At 38.9% G+C, this 13,348-nt stretch overlaps 1 protein-coding gene across 2 annotated transcripts; it reads left to right on the top strand.

Annotated features, from left to right (window-relative positions):
* Positions 1-242: 242 nt before the first annotated feature.
* Positions 243-12,925, top strand: pum3 (pumilio RNA-binding family member 3). Of its 2 annotated transcripts, none has more exons than XM_084104588.1 (18): positions 243-325; positions 513-714; positions 872-1,051; positions 1,167-1,305; positions 2,279-2,354; positions 3,544-3,637; positions 3,731-3,797; positions 4,691-4,865; positions 4,984-5,087; positions 6,514-6,592; positions 6,671-6,769; positions 6,865-6,918; positions 8,801-8,881; positions 8,994-9,136; positions 9,272-9,494; positions 11,618-11,705; positions 11,880-11,970; positions 12,687-12,925. In XM_084104588.1, the coding sequence occupies exons 2-18, from the start codon at positions 645-647 to the stop codon at positions 12,811-12,813; spliced, it is 1,890 nt and encodes a 629-aa protein (XP_083960714.1). In that variant the 5' UTR covers positions 243-325; positions 513-644; the 3' UTR covers positions 12,814-12,925. The 2 variants fall into 2 exon arrangements, with proteins under 2 accessions (XP_083960714.1, XP_083960715.1); XM_084104589.1 differs by having other exon boundaries at positions 297-402.
* The last annotated feature ends 423 nt before the right edge of the window (positions 12,926-13,348 follow it).

Below are 13,348 nucleotides of genomic sequence, written 5' to 3'. Positions count from 1 at the left end.
TTACTCACCCGCATGTTGTTCGAAACCTGCATGTTTTTATTTCTTCTATTGAACACAAAAGAAGATATTGTAGGAGAATCAGACATCCTTTTGCTATTTTACAATTTTACCTTATCGCAAAAACCTTAAACTATTTTATAACAACTAAAATATCAAAATATTCTAAACGGTATTTTGGAATAAATTATTAAACGATCTTTTAAACAAATATGCCAGTGACTTTTAAGTTGTCCTGTTACGCTGCGACAGACTGTCGCAAACGGGCTTCCAGTTCCTTACGACGCTGGAAATCAGATGCCGTAAAGTGATTTGTCTGTACACATGGGTGAGTAGGAAAACGTGTCTTGTCGTTTTATTAAAGAACAACGAAATTGCCTCTCAATTAGGACGAGAACTGGTCCAGTATGTAAATATATATGTAACATTTATTAGACTACTTGCCTGTCATTATTTTTAGGTTATTGTATAAGCCACTACAGAAACTTAAATTACCACTGTTTGATTCTTTACAGGGTGTCGTTCAGACACAGGGGATTCTCTATTGTATCGTGATTAAAATTCATGCATTCCAGCTTCCAGAATAAAACACAATTGTAAAACCAGTAACTTAATCAGACAATTTAATCAACCGTTTCCAGTCCAGAATGGAGGCTAAACCGAGAAAGAAGTCATTCACGCCCAGAGACGGCAAGAAAACATCATTCAAGCCGAAAGGTAACCTTTTTTACATTCTTATTTTTTATATTATGCTGTAAGATCTCCACATATTCTTAATTATCAGTTTTGCAGTGTTGTTGTAAAGAATCCAGAACACAGCTTATGCTCAGGCAAATGCTTACAATGCATTAATATCAGTGTTTTACTTCATTAGGTAAAACTGGAGGAAAACCACAAGGCAAACGGCCATTCAAACCTTACAACACAGACAAAGCAAAGAGCTTTAAAAAAACAGGGGCAGATGGAGGACCAAAGACATTCAAAGGAAAACCAGCAGGTGGAAAGTTCGCAAAGAAGAGGAAATACCCTGGAGATGGAAGCAAACCGGAGGAAGGTACAAATGTCAAAATATGTCCTGGAGTGTCTTACCTGGGAGCCGCTGTAATGGTGTGTTGTGAATTGATGTGATTTTTGGTGTAAATTAATCAGTAGAACGTTTTCTTTCCAAGGCTCTGAAGGGAAGAAACCTAAATGGGATGAATTCAAACAGAAAAAGAAAGATTTGAAACAGAATCGTCAACAGAACGAGAGAAAGGACAGTTACCAGATTGTAAACCGAGCCAAACAAGTGTGGGAAATTGTAAGACGGTAAGTGCTTATGGTTATTACATGCAAGAATTTTGTTTATGGGTTTTTCTTCAGTCATGGGCGTTTAATAAAAAATATAAAAAAACAAGCTGTCATAAAACACTTTTCAGTTGTCTCACTCAGTTTAATTGTCTACTAGAAATGTCAAACAATAGATATACATGCATCACAGTAGAATTGTCTTTTTCAACAGTCATTTCCATCTCATCTCAAGTCAGTTCATTCTGTGGTGAACCAATTGTGTTTATCCTTATACATGCAATTAATGCAGGATAAAAATATTGTTCGCAAATAATATTTATCATCTCAAGCATGCTTTGTTTGCACTGGGTAATCTCCTTGGTAACCAAGCACACTAACTTTTTAAAATGTATGGACAAAATTGATATAAATTGGACACAAATAGTTTTGACCGTAAATATTGAAATGGCCTGTGTATGGTTCTCTTTGTATAGGTTGTCTTTAGTAGTAAAGTATTATAATATGCATATTATTCCAATAAACTTTTAATTTCAAGAATGGGTAACACTTTATTTTGATGATCCCATTTGAACATCCTGTTGACTATTAGTAGTGATGCATCTATGTGTCAACTAACTCTCATTAAAGTATTAGTAGACTGTCTGCTTAATATCTGCCAACACGTTATTGTGATGATCCTCCAACAGACACTCTACTGACTATAAGTAACTTTGCAACTACATGTCAAACTTATTATTATTATTCTAACCCTAACCCTACCAGTCTACTAATACCCGACTAACACTAATGAGAGTTAGTAGACATGCAGGTGCAACATTACTGTCAAGTCAGTCAACAGAATGTGTTAAAGGGACCATCAAAATAAAATGAAACCCAAGAATGTGACCTTCATAAAACCAAAAGCATCTAATTTTAATAAATCTCAGAAACCTGGGAGATAAGTGCAAAAGCTGAAGAAACGCTCATATGTGTGTGTTTTGTGGAAGTACAGGAAAGACTGTGACAAGCAAAAGAGGGAAAAACTGATGAAAGAACTACAGGATCTTGTGAAGGGAAAAATTAAAACCGTAAGTAAAGACTCTGCACTGAATTACTGTATTTCTTAAAGGGGCATTCCACCCATTTGAACATTGTTTTTTATTTAAAGTGGGTCATATATGTAGTCGAAATGTAAAATAAATTTTGAATTTGGTGCCTTCGTGACCGAGGAAAGACAAAAAATAACTTCAGGACGCATTTGTATGAAAGACAACAACTCCCACAATGCACCACATTGCACAGCTCCACAAGCCACTCCCACTAATCCAGAAAGCGCATATCTGCCTATAAGAGAAATCACTCTTCCGTCTACAAGGCTAGCTACCACCAGAGCTTGAAATTCATTTCACACAAAATGTCTAGTTAGTTGGCGAACTCATTAGTGCATTACTCCTCGTTTGTATTTCTTTCGAAAAGGTGAATTATTGCATGGTACCTGGATGTTCAGTCAGAACATATGCAGTGCGAAACTAGGATAGTTCACAACACAAGTGTCCGTGTCCTCGTCTGATTCAGAGATTTCGTCCAGGAGAAATTGTCATCGTTGAAATTCTTTGCCGCAGACGGACTCTATCTCTGTGTTCGTAGCGGTTCGTAGTTGCATAGTGAGATCACCGGCGCCACCAGTCCGCCCTAACTCGAGCCAGTCCGGGCTCCTCGTCCGCGGCAGGCAGGTCTTCTGCCTCGGCTGCTCTTCGCTATAATGCGGCTTGTAAAGGTAGCCACAAACACCTGATTCAAGCATCAGACTTCCGAAATCCTCTTATTCTATATCATATTGAGCACTCTCCTCCGCTATTGTCATAACTTTACATCTGTCTCCACAGCGCCTGTTAGCTTAGCTTCAAACAAGATGGAGGATATTGCTTTCAGTTTCAGAGAGTAAAGTCCCACCCACTGATCTGTAATAGGTCTGTAGCGTGAGCGGGTCCCGCCCCCTGGGAAAGATGAGGAACGAGTGTCTGTAGTCTCAACAGAAATCCCCCCCTCTTACACTTCCTCCGACAATGACGCAAAATGACGATTTTTGCGTCATTGTAGGAGGAAGTGTAAGAGGTAAATAACTGATTTCTCCCGTCTCAGGGGAAAATGAGAGAGTGTTGCACGACCATTCAATAGTATGACTGGGTTTCTAACAATACAAAGCTTAATGCAAATGGGTGGAGTGTCCCTTTAAACTGTGAAACAACATTCTTTTTGTGGTTGTCTTTTTGCTAGATTGCGTTTGCTCATGATTCCACACGAGTGCTTCAGTGCTTTATCCAGTTTGGCAGTGAGAGCCAGAGGCAAGAGGTCTTTGAGGAACTCAAAGGTCGGTCTTATCGCCAGTGTAATGAACTGCGTGTGTTTATGTGAAGTTATCGTCTCTCATCGCCCTTCTCTACCCTGATATTTCACTTTCTAGAGCATATTGTGGAGTTGAGTAAATCGAAATACGCCAGAAACATTGTGAAGAAGTTTCTAATGTATGGGTAAGTCACATCCATTTCTCATGAATCTCTTTAACGGTTGGGTTCAGAGTAAGTCCATTATAATGCAGTAACTTGAAAAACAACATTGTATGAATTGCATTCTTTAAAGAGGTGGTTCAGGATTTTCGACATCGGACCTCGTTTTCAAGTGAGCCTGGTTGTTATTCATCAGTGGAGACAGTTTTTAAAAAAAAATCCAGTCCTTACTTTTGGATAGTTCGCCTATGCTAGGCTAGCGCGAGTCAACGGTGCACGTTAGCCTGCCATTAAAAACAGTTTTACCCTCTCCACAGTACACCAAAAGCAAATAAATTATAACGCCAGACTATCGATGTAAATGTCTATTGAGAGAATAATGTTAGAAATCAAACTACCCTTTCATCACATTGCATTAGTTATAATTTGTTCCCTGTATTTATAAGCAGTCTACAGCAGCGGCGGAGTTATATTTGGTTACCTAGGAAACCGAGAGAGCCGGTCCACATAACAATCACGCAAGTGTATTTACCTGCCGCTGACAAGAGTACTTTGATTTCTAACATTATTCTCTCAATAGACATTTACATCGATAGTCTGGCGTTATAATTTATTTGCTTTTGGTGTACTGTGGAGTGGGTAAAACTGTTTTTAATGGCAGGCTAACGTGCACCGTTGACTCGCGCTAGCCTAGCATAGGCGAACTATCCAAAAGTAAGGACTGGATGAATTTTTTTGAAAACAGTCTCCACTGATGAATAACAACCAGGCTCACTTGAAAATGAGGTCCGATGTCGAAAATCCTGAACCACCTCTTTAAATGTTTGCTATGTTTGACTTTAGGCTCGGTTCAGAATGACGTTTTAATGATGCATTCAACCAAGAATGGTTTGGTAATGAACTCTTTTGTGGTGCAGGAGTAAGCAGCAGGTCGGGGAAGTGATGCTGGCCTTTAAGGGGAAGGTCAGACAGATGCTCAGGCACTCCGAGGCGTCTTCAGTAGTCGAGTACGCTTACAACGATAAGGCCATCCTCTCCCAGAGACTCATGCTCACTGAGGAACTCTATGGAAACGTATTCCAAGTCTGCAAGGTTTGTGTGCTCTCAGCTGCCAGATAAGAGACCTAGAAGATTCATGTAAACCGAAAGACAAGTGTGTTTGTTGTCCATAAAAATGGTGATCACTTTTGCTTTTCTTTTTTTTTGCCAGTCCCCAATTTGTCCTACATTAGAGAAGGTTTTGGAAGCAAATCCAGAGAAAATGGAGAGCATCATGGATGAAATGAAGCAGATCCTCACACCAATGGCACAGAAGTGAGTTACTCTTAAAGCTGACATGTAGGGATGGGAATCTCTAGGCACCTCACGATTCAGATTACGATGCTAAAACGATTATCGATGCATCTTTTTTTATTGTGTGTTTGTGACTACATGGTACTTTTAAAGCAAAGTATTTATAATGACCTATAAAGAATTTACTTCCAATATCTTTTATTAATAAAACAAATGGAAGTGATTTGGCAAGTCAACTGTAAGGTTACATTTGCCAGCATGTGTCACATTGCAAAGAACCAACAGGAAAATAAATGTGTGCCTGTACGAGCAGCAAACTTGTAGTAAATGAATACAAACGTCAGCATATTCTGAATCTCTAACATTTAATAATAGACTTATAACCAACATCCTCCTGTTATGTGCAATGAGCAATATAATCCTTCAGACAAAAAAATAAACATTTTGCTGTAGCAAAATCACAAACAGCTTTCGTACAAAAATATAGAATTATGCACCAGCAGTTCTCATACAAAAATAATGCTTGCAGTCTTATTCTGAATAATTAGTAACATACAAAGCTGCTCTTATACACAACTAGATAATAAAGAGTCTAAGACTTGTGACTTGAAATTGTTGCTGTATACCACAATCAAAAACAGATTATACAAAAAAAGTAAATGAACATCTGCAGAGAGCACTGTCAAAATGTAACTTTTTGTGACTGGCGTTGCACTGATACACACTGTGACTGTGGAGGATCCTACATATAACGGATCTGTTTACAGCATATTGATGTGAAAACTAAACAATACAGAAAGCAGCTCTCATACAAAAATACAAAATAGTCCACAATGAAATTATGCCTATTTTCCATCAGCTTTTAACGAAGAGGGTGCCGTTCGGATTTCGCGCTCAGCCATCATGCGTCTGTTATGCGCACGCCACAGACTGTCCGAGCGCTGCGCGTCCGCGCTTCAGGGTTCCCGCCTTTTGCGTTCAGTCAATATTACGTTATTAGAAAATAAATAAATAATTATAAAAAATCGATTTTTGACATTTGTAAATCGATTCCGAATCGTCCATGTCCGCATCGCGATGCATCTAAGAATCAAAATCCCCCCCCCCACCCCACCCCTAATGCGCAGTATGACCAAAATAAATTTCAGTTTAAAAAAAAAAAATTATTGTCCACAGTTTATTTTTAATTTTGTTTTAATTGTCCGTCTATCTCTGTACACATGGTGGAATTTAAACAAATGAATGATAACTTTTACATTGCTTTTTTGCAATGTGAGGCTGCTCAAAGCAGCCTCACATTATGTAACACCTGAATTAAAAACAATTTAATCATAATATTGTTTATTACAGATATGTATCATCATACTGCCCATTCCTACTGGCATGTGATGATAGAGTCTTGGCACTTTATTTCTGAGTGAATTAATGCATTACGTTCCCTCTACAGGGAGGCCGTCATTAAACATTCATTGGTCCACAAAGTTTTTCTGGACTTCTTTGAGCACGCTCCCGCCAAACAGAGAACGGTGAGTGTTGTGCCCAGTTTGACTGCTGATGTTACCGTCTGCTGTCTGTACTGATGTCTGTTGTGGGCTGTCCTTCAGGAGATGATCGAGGCCATCAGAGAAGCGGTCGTGTACATGGCACACACTCATGATGGAGCCAGAGTGACCATGCACTGTTTATGGCACGGCACACCTAAGGTTAGCACTCCTTTACACTCTCCAAATTACACTCTTCATGATTGCTGGCGTTTGCTTTTAGCCTGACATGGTTTTGTCTCTGCTCTTTCTTTCAGGACCGCAAAGTTATAGTAAAAACAATGAAATCATACATTACAAAGTTTGCAATGGTAAGCTGCCTTTCTAATCTGTGCAATCTATGAATGTGTGAATCTCACAGAAAACATTATATTTCACCCTAAAATCCATATATATACAGTCCTGGTCAAAATTATTGGGATCCTTGGTAAATATGACCAAAGAAGCCTGGGAAAACACATCTGCATGGTGAATCCTTTTGACCTTTCATTCAAAAAATACACAATCTAATTTTTCATGGAAGTAAAACCAGTAAAAATGGGGGGGAAATCTAATTATGAAATTTCTTTTCTCCAATACACGTTGGCTACAATTAAAGACACCCTTTTATTCAATACCTCTTGCAACCCCCTTTCCCCAAGATAACCGCTCTGAGTTTTCTCCTATAATGCCTGATGAGTTTGGAGAACACCTGATGAGATCAGAGATCATTCCTCCATACAGAATCTCTCCAGATCCTTCAGATTCCCAGATCCATGTTGGTGCTTCTCCTCTTCAGTTCAGCCCATTCACTTCCCATAGGGCTCAGGTCAGGGACTGGGATAGTCATGGCAGAAGCTTCATTTTGTGTTCAGTGACATATTTTTGTGTTGATTTTGATGTTTGTTTTGGATCGTTGTCCTGATGGAAGATCCAACCACGGCCCATTATAAGATTTCTAGCAGAGGCCGTCAGGTTTTAATTTTTTATCTGTTGGTATTTGCTAGAATCCATGATAGCATGCATCTGAACAAGAAGTCCAGGACCTCCAGCAAAAAACAGGCTCACAACATTAAAGATCCAGCAGTGTATTTAACCGTGGGCATGTTCACACATCAGAACTATATTCTTTGGTTTTACTCATTGTGATGGATAATTAAGGGAATTTGGCCTTCGTGTTTCCTCTCATTTATACTCCTGTTAAAGAAGTCATGGCTGAATTGGATAATGTCATGTTCCCAGTCACTCTGGTGTGCTAAAAAATTTAAGTATGTATCTTATATATATTAATTTCTGGGTTGCCAAATTAGGTGTGGCCAATGTGTATTAGAGAAAAAAAATCATAATGTGATTTCCCCCACTTTCATTTGTTTTACTTTGGCCTGGATCTACCATACTGGCAATCTGGGCACGTGCCCAGGCCCTCTGTGATGGGAGTTTTTTTTTATATAAAAATATAAAGGTGAATGAAAATACCTTATATTTATAAAGGTATATCTCGAGAATATAGGTCCAACTCGCCCGGGTCCCCGAGTTATAGCCATTTAAAGTCGGGGGTCCCAGCGAAAAGCGATCCAGTAGGGGGCGTCCCCGTGGGACCTCCTCACCCGAATTTGAGCTCTCTGGGTCTTCGCGTTGCCGAGATACGAGCGATTTTCTTCTGAGATCGTGACGTCGCTGGCGGCCGCCATTTTGAAGTGCGCCCGGTGGTTTTTGGGCTAATATCTCAGAGAAAACACCATCAAAAATTCTGAAATTCTAGTGCCTCCTTTGGAGAGGGTGTGGTTGTCAGGTAGGGGAGGGGGGCCCATAAGCTTCAGTACCCAGAGGTCCCTGGGGGTACTAATCCAGCCTTGGTTTTACTTCAATGAAAGGTTCGATTTTTGTGATTTGTTTTAAATTAAATATTAAAAGGATTAACCATGCAGATTTATTTTCACACACATTTATATAATAGTGAAGAGTGTGTGTGTTTGTGTATTTTTAAATTTGTGGAATTTATTTCAACTACAAAAAATGAGGGAAATAGTTTACCCAAAATAGTGTTTTCTTTAAGAAAATTATCATTTCTGTTTTCATTTGATTTTCGAGGGGGAAAATTGACCTAGACACATTAATAACAAACCTCAAATAATTTGTTATTTTAATAATTTTAATTTGTTATATTCCATTAAATGTTTCACGGAAGTAAACATAAGTTTTATTTATTTTCAGGGTGAATATGCTCATCTTGTCTTATTGGCTGCATTCGATTGCATTGACGACACCAAGTTGGTTAAACAAATTATCATCTCAGTAAGTCCTCTTTAGTTAGATATTTCTTTATTGGCAGTTTTTCTGTTGTTGTTTTTTCTCCAGTATTTGGATGATTTAATATTTCTTATAACATGTCTTATTTTGCTCTCAGGAAATGCTTAGTTCCTTATCTGACATAATCAGCAATAAACATGGTAAAAAAGTGCTGCTTTACCTCCTGAGCCCAAGAGACCCCGCACACCTCTTACCCGAGATCATTCAGGTGCTTGAGAAAGGTGACGGCAATGCACACAGGTATGGCGTATGAGAAAATGTCCACTTTTCTATGAATGTGCATGCCATTTGGATCAACCGTGTCAGATGGACAATAAAGATGGATGAAGAAATGCTCCACTCAAACGCTGAAGCATTTTGTGTTTGGTGTTCCAGTAAGAAGGATGTAGCGATCAGGAGGAAGGAGCTGCTGGAAGCCGTGTCCCCTCCTCTGCTGGAGCACCTGTGTGAGAACGCCCAGGCTATGGTGATGGATAAAGCCAGCTGTGTGGCTGTGAGTGACATCCTGGGGGCCGCCATCGGAGATCTCAGGCCTGCCATGGAGGCGGTGGCGGCTCTGGCGGCCGGGCCCCTCGTACCAGGTGGAGAAGACGGCCAGGTAACGCATCTACAGGTTTCAGCCTCAGATATTTGCAGTGCTGTCAGTAATACCAGTATTAGTATGTGATGTTGTTTTCACTGCAGAGGCAAATGCTCTATTATTGGCATTGAAGTTTATTGAGATTTCTTCGCAAAAGGTTTTTTTAATAATAACTGATTCAAAGTCATGTTGGAATCTTTAAAAACTGATCACCCATCTTCACAACTGTGAAGATTTTAATCAAATTGTCATCTCTCGAATTAAAGAATTGTAATAATATTTTCTGCTGGGTACCTGGCCATTCGGGAATCTCTGGTAATGAGCAAGCAGACAGTGCTGTGAAAGAAGCTTTATCTACAGAACCAGTTAAATGCTCTATACCTTTCACAGATCTGAGAACGATCAGTGCTTAAAGGGAGACTTCACCGATTAGCATTAAAGTCCCTGTGAAGTCAAAATTAAGTATGTGTTCTGAGTTTGTCACACCACAGAAAAATGTGTTATTAGCCACCCAGCCAAATTTGAATGATAAAAAAAGCCGGCAAGTACATAAAATAAGCTATCAAAATCTTGAAAAAATGAGCAGTAGTCTCTGCTCTCAAACGCTGGGGGCGTGTCCGCTGGCTGCGCTGAAACCACGATCCTCAGCTCTCCATCAAGGTGGGTCTTCACAAAATTAATCCACCTCTTGTTGATATGATAGTTTTTCGGAAATTTAAATAAGGACACCGATCTGTTTTGTACGTGATCGCATCCAGGTAATACGCATTTCCGTGACGAAGGCATAGCTAGCTAGCAAACTGTAGGATGTAGTAACTAATAGTACTGACAGTAACTCACGATTGAGTTGCAAACTGATGTGAATGGGCTCCAGTGCGTCATCAAGTAGGGGCGTGTCCAGGAACTCAGGGGCTCCAGTGTGTCATCGAGCCCCCGTTTTAGCCCCGCCCAAAAAATCCGGAACACAGCAATGATGAAAAACTGTTTAACGGTCTAACTCCACAATTCAGTACTTCACAGTTCACAGTCTTTGTAATATGTTTTAGCAATACATTTCTAATATTTATAATGTGTTTAGAATTTTTTTTTAGAATTGCCTTTACAGGGACTTTAAGCTTTGTATCAGTAGAAACCCGGTAGTATTTTCGTGCTTCCCTCCCTCATGTGCCCCTGAGACAAGAGATTTCTGTATTGTGTGTCTGGGAAAATACCTCAGATGACGAAAAATCGTAATTTTGCATCATCGGAGGCTTTTTTGGCCAGAGGCGAGAGACGACAGCCAGTGGGAGGAGCTCGTTCCGCATGTGTTCAGCCCGCCCATAGGGGGATCTCACGATAAAACGGCGTCTTTTCAGTTTCGAGTCGACTAGTAGCCTAGTTGTATCATTTCTTCCGATACTGCCCTCTGTAACGATAGGTGTGGCTTGGGAGTGGCCTCATAGGGCAGCGAAGCAAGTGCATTCTGGGAGTTGTTGTCTTTCATCCACATGAGCCAAAAAAACATTTTCTGCCTTTTCTCAGTCTATAAGGCTCCAACTTCTAAAATAATTTCACATTTCTACTGCATAAATGACCCAATTTAAATACACATTCATCTTTAAAGCAGTGAAATATCCCTTTAAACAACAATACTACATGAAATAAATCTTGATGTTGGGAAAAAAAAAATTCCATATAAATAATCGCTGGGATCAAATCATTTACACACGATGCCGGATAGGACACTCAAGACTCGCATATCATTTTTTTTAATTCACCAAAGTGTTCATCTTGTTAGAATCCACTGTCCATTAAACATATTTTGCTGTAATACTTCTACCCCTTTGAGAAAATTGTTTTATTCTGTTGATACTTTTGAAAAGGTTTGTAACCAAGTAAATCCAGACTTAGTCTTAAGGTAAAAAAAAAAAAAAATAATTAATCTCAAATAAACATCTTTAGTTTAATTTTTTTAATAACTATACTTGGCTCTCGCCATGAACACATGGAGTGCACTGCAGTTTTAAGGAGAAAATACTAAGCAATGGTGTTGACTTGTGCATTTGTACATTGTTTGTCTTAAAGCATATTAAAAACCTCACATAGACATAAACAACATTAAAAGCTGTAATGTAATGGTTTGATGTTTGTGTTTCCTGTAGCTGCATATGGCAGAACACCCCGCTGGTCACCTGGTGTTGAAATGGTTGATCGAGCAGGACGCTAAGATGAAGGAGGCAGAGAGAGAGGGCAAGTACAAAATATTAAACTCTGACACTTTCATTTTCATGATACTTTAGGGTTTCCTTTTCTATTTTAAAAGGTCACTTTGCTCTGTGTAAGCCTGCTAATAAAAACAAAGTGAGCAGTTTTACATGAAAACACAAGTTTTACTGTCCTCTCCTGCCTTATTTTTGTCCACAGAGCGTTTTTCCAGGATTCTTCTGGAGAAGGTGGAGTTGGAGGACCTCAAGACGTGGGCTTCAGTCAACCGTGGTGCCATTGTTCTTTGTTGGTAAGTTTATGGCTGCCACAAATGAACAGATCTAGAAATAACAAAATGCTTTCCTTTTTGTGTACTCTAGTAAATTGCTTTCGGATTGGTGGGCGTAAAGAATAGCACAGCAGCCTTTGTTGTTTGAGCGTTAAATACGCTGAATATACTCCCAGAAGAACATGCCTGTACATTCATTCATGTTTCAAGCCTCTGCTTCACAAAGCCTCAAAGTGCTTATCCTATGACATCACAAGCTCACTATCGCAGCAGATTTGCTGCTTTTCCATCATACTGTCGATTATTAGCTGGAGGAATTGCCCACAGTTCGCTTTGGGTTAAGCACATCTTCCACAGTGCTGCTTCATTATGCCATGCTGTTGTCTGTATGCTAATAAAGGGCTAAACTGTGGCTCGCAGCTGCAAACCCTTGAGTTACACACCGCAAAGGATTATGGGTTTTTTCCACTCCCCGTCTCAGCCTCAGTCTTTGTGCATGACCTCTTATAATCTCCCTAAGACTTTAAGCAGCGAGAGATTTGTTTCTTTATATTCTCAGCCTAGACTCTTTGTTTATTCTGATGTCACTTCTTTTTTCCACCAATCAAATTTCTCAAATTTGAAGCCCATGCTGCATACAGAGAAGCACTTAATCTATGAATGGATCTTTGCATTGGTTGGTTGCATTTGATTCCAGTTTCAGCTGCTTTATTTGGGTTTTGTTTGTGTTTCCACAGCCTTCTTCACAGTGCAGATGAAAGTGTTGCTGAAGAAGTGAGAGTTATGCTGAAATCCATCCTTCCTAAACTACAGAAGATCCAGAACTGTAAAGGAGTTGAGGTTCTGCTGGAAAAACTGGCCTAAAAGAGGTTGATGTCCCAAATCAATGTTATTTTGTTTTTTCTTTCTTCTGGATTTTTAATTGTGAATTTATATGCTGATGTATGTAAATACAAAATACACAAGAATACCCGGACCTGTTTTTGAGTTATTTATTTATTCTTTTTAATGTCTAATCTTGTAAAACAAATCAAGGTCATATCCCCCCCCATATATATATATATATATATATATATATATATATATATATATATATATATATATATAGAAAAATATATTTATACATCATAATTATATTTATTGTAGTAAATTGAATATATGCTGTTAAAAAAAAAAAAACGATTCTGTCAAGACGAGGGGATTATTTCACTTTCCAATTTCAGGAGGAAATGTTTAATTGGCATGAAAATCACAATGGTCATATAAATGTGCTTTTGTTTTGTGCCAAGTAAAATTCTTTTTGTTTTTTTGGGGTGAAATGTGACTCAGAGATTTCTATGAGAGATTAATTTGTTATATATAAAAACATCTGAAGTCTTCATACATATATATGGTAGCT

This window comes from Abramis brama, assembly GCF_963993115.1.
Source record: "Abramis brama genome assembly, chromosome: 25".
In the NCBI taxonomy this organism is placed as follows: domain Eukaryota; kingdom Metazoa; phylum Chordata; class Actinopteri; order Cypriniformes; family Leuciscidae; genus Abramis; species Abramis brama.
Note: the sequence above shows the minus strand (reverse complement) of the source record. Positions and strands in the feature narration are given on the sequence as shown.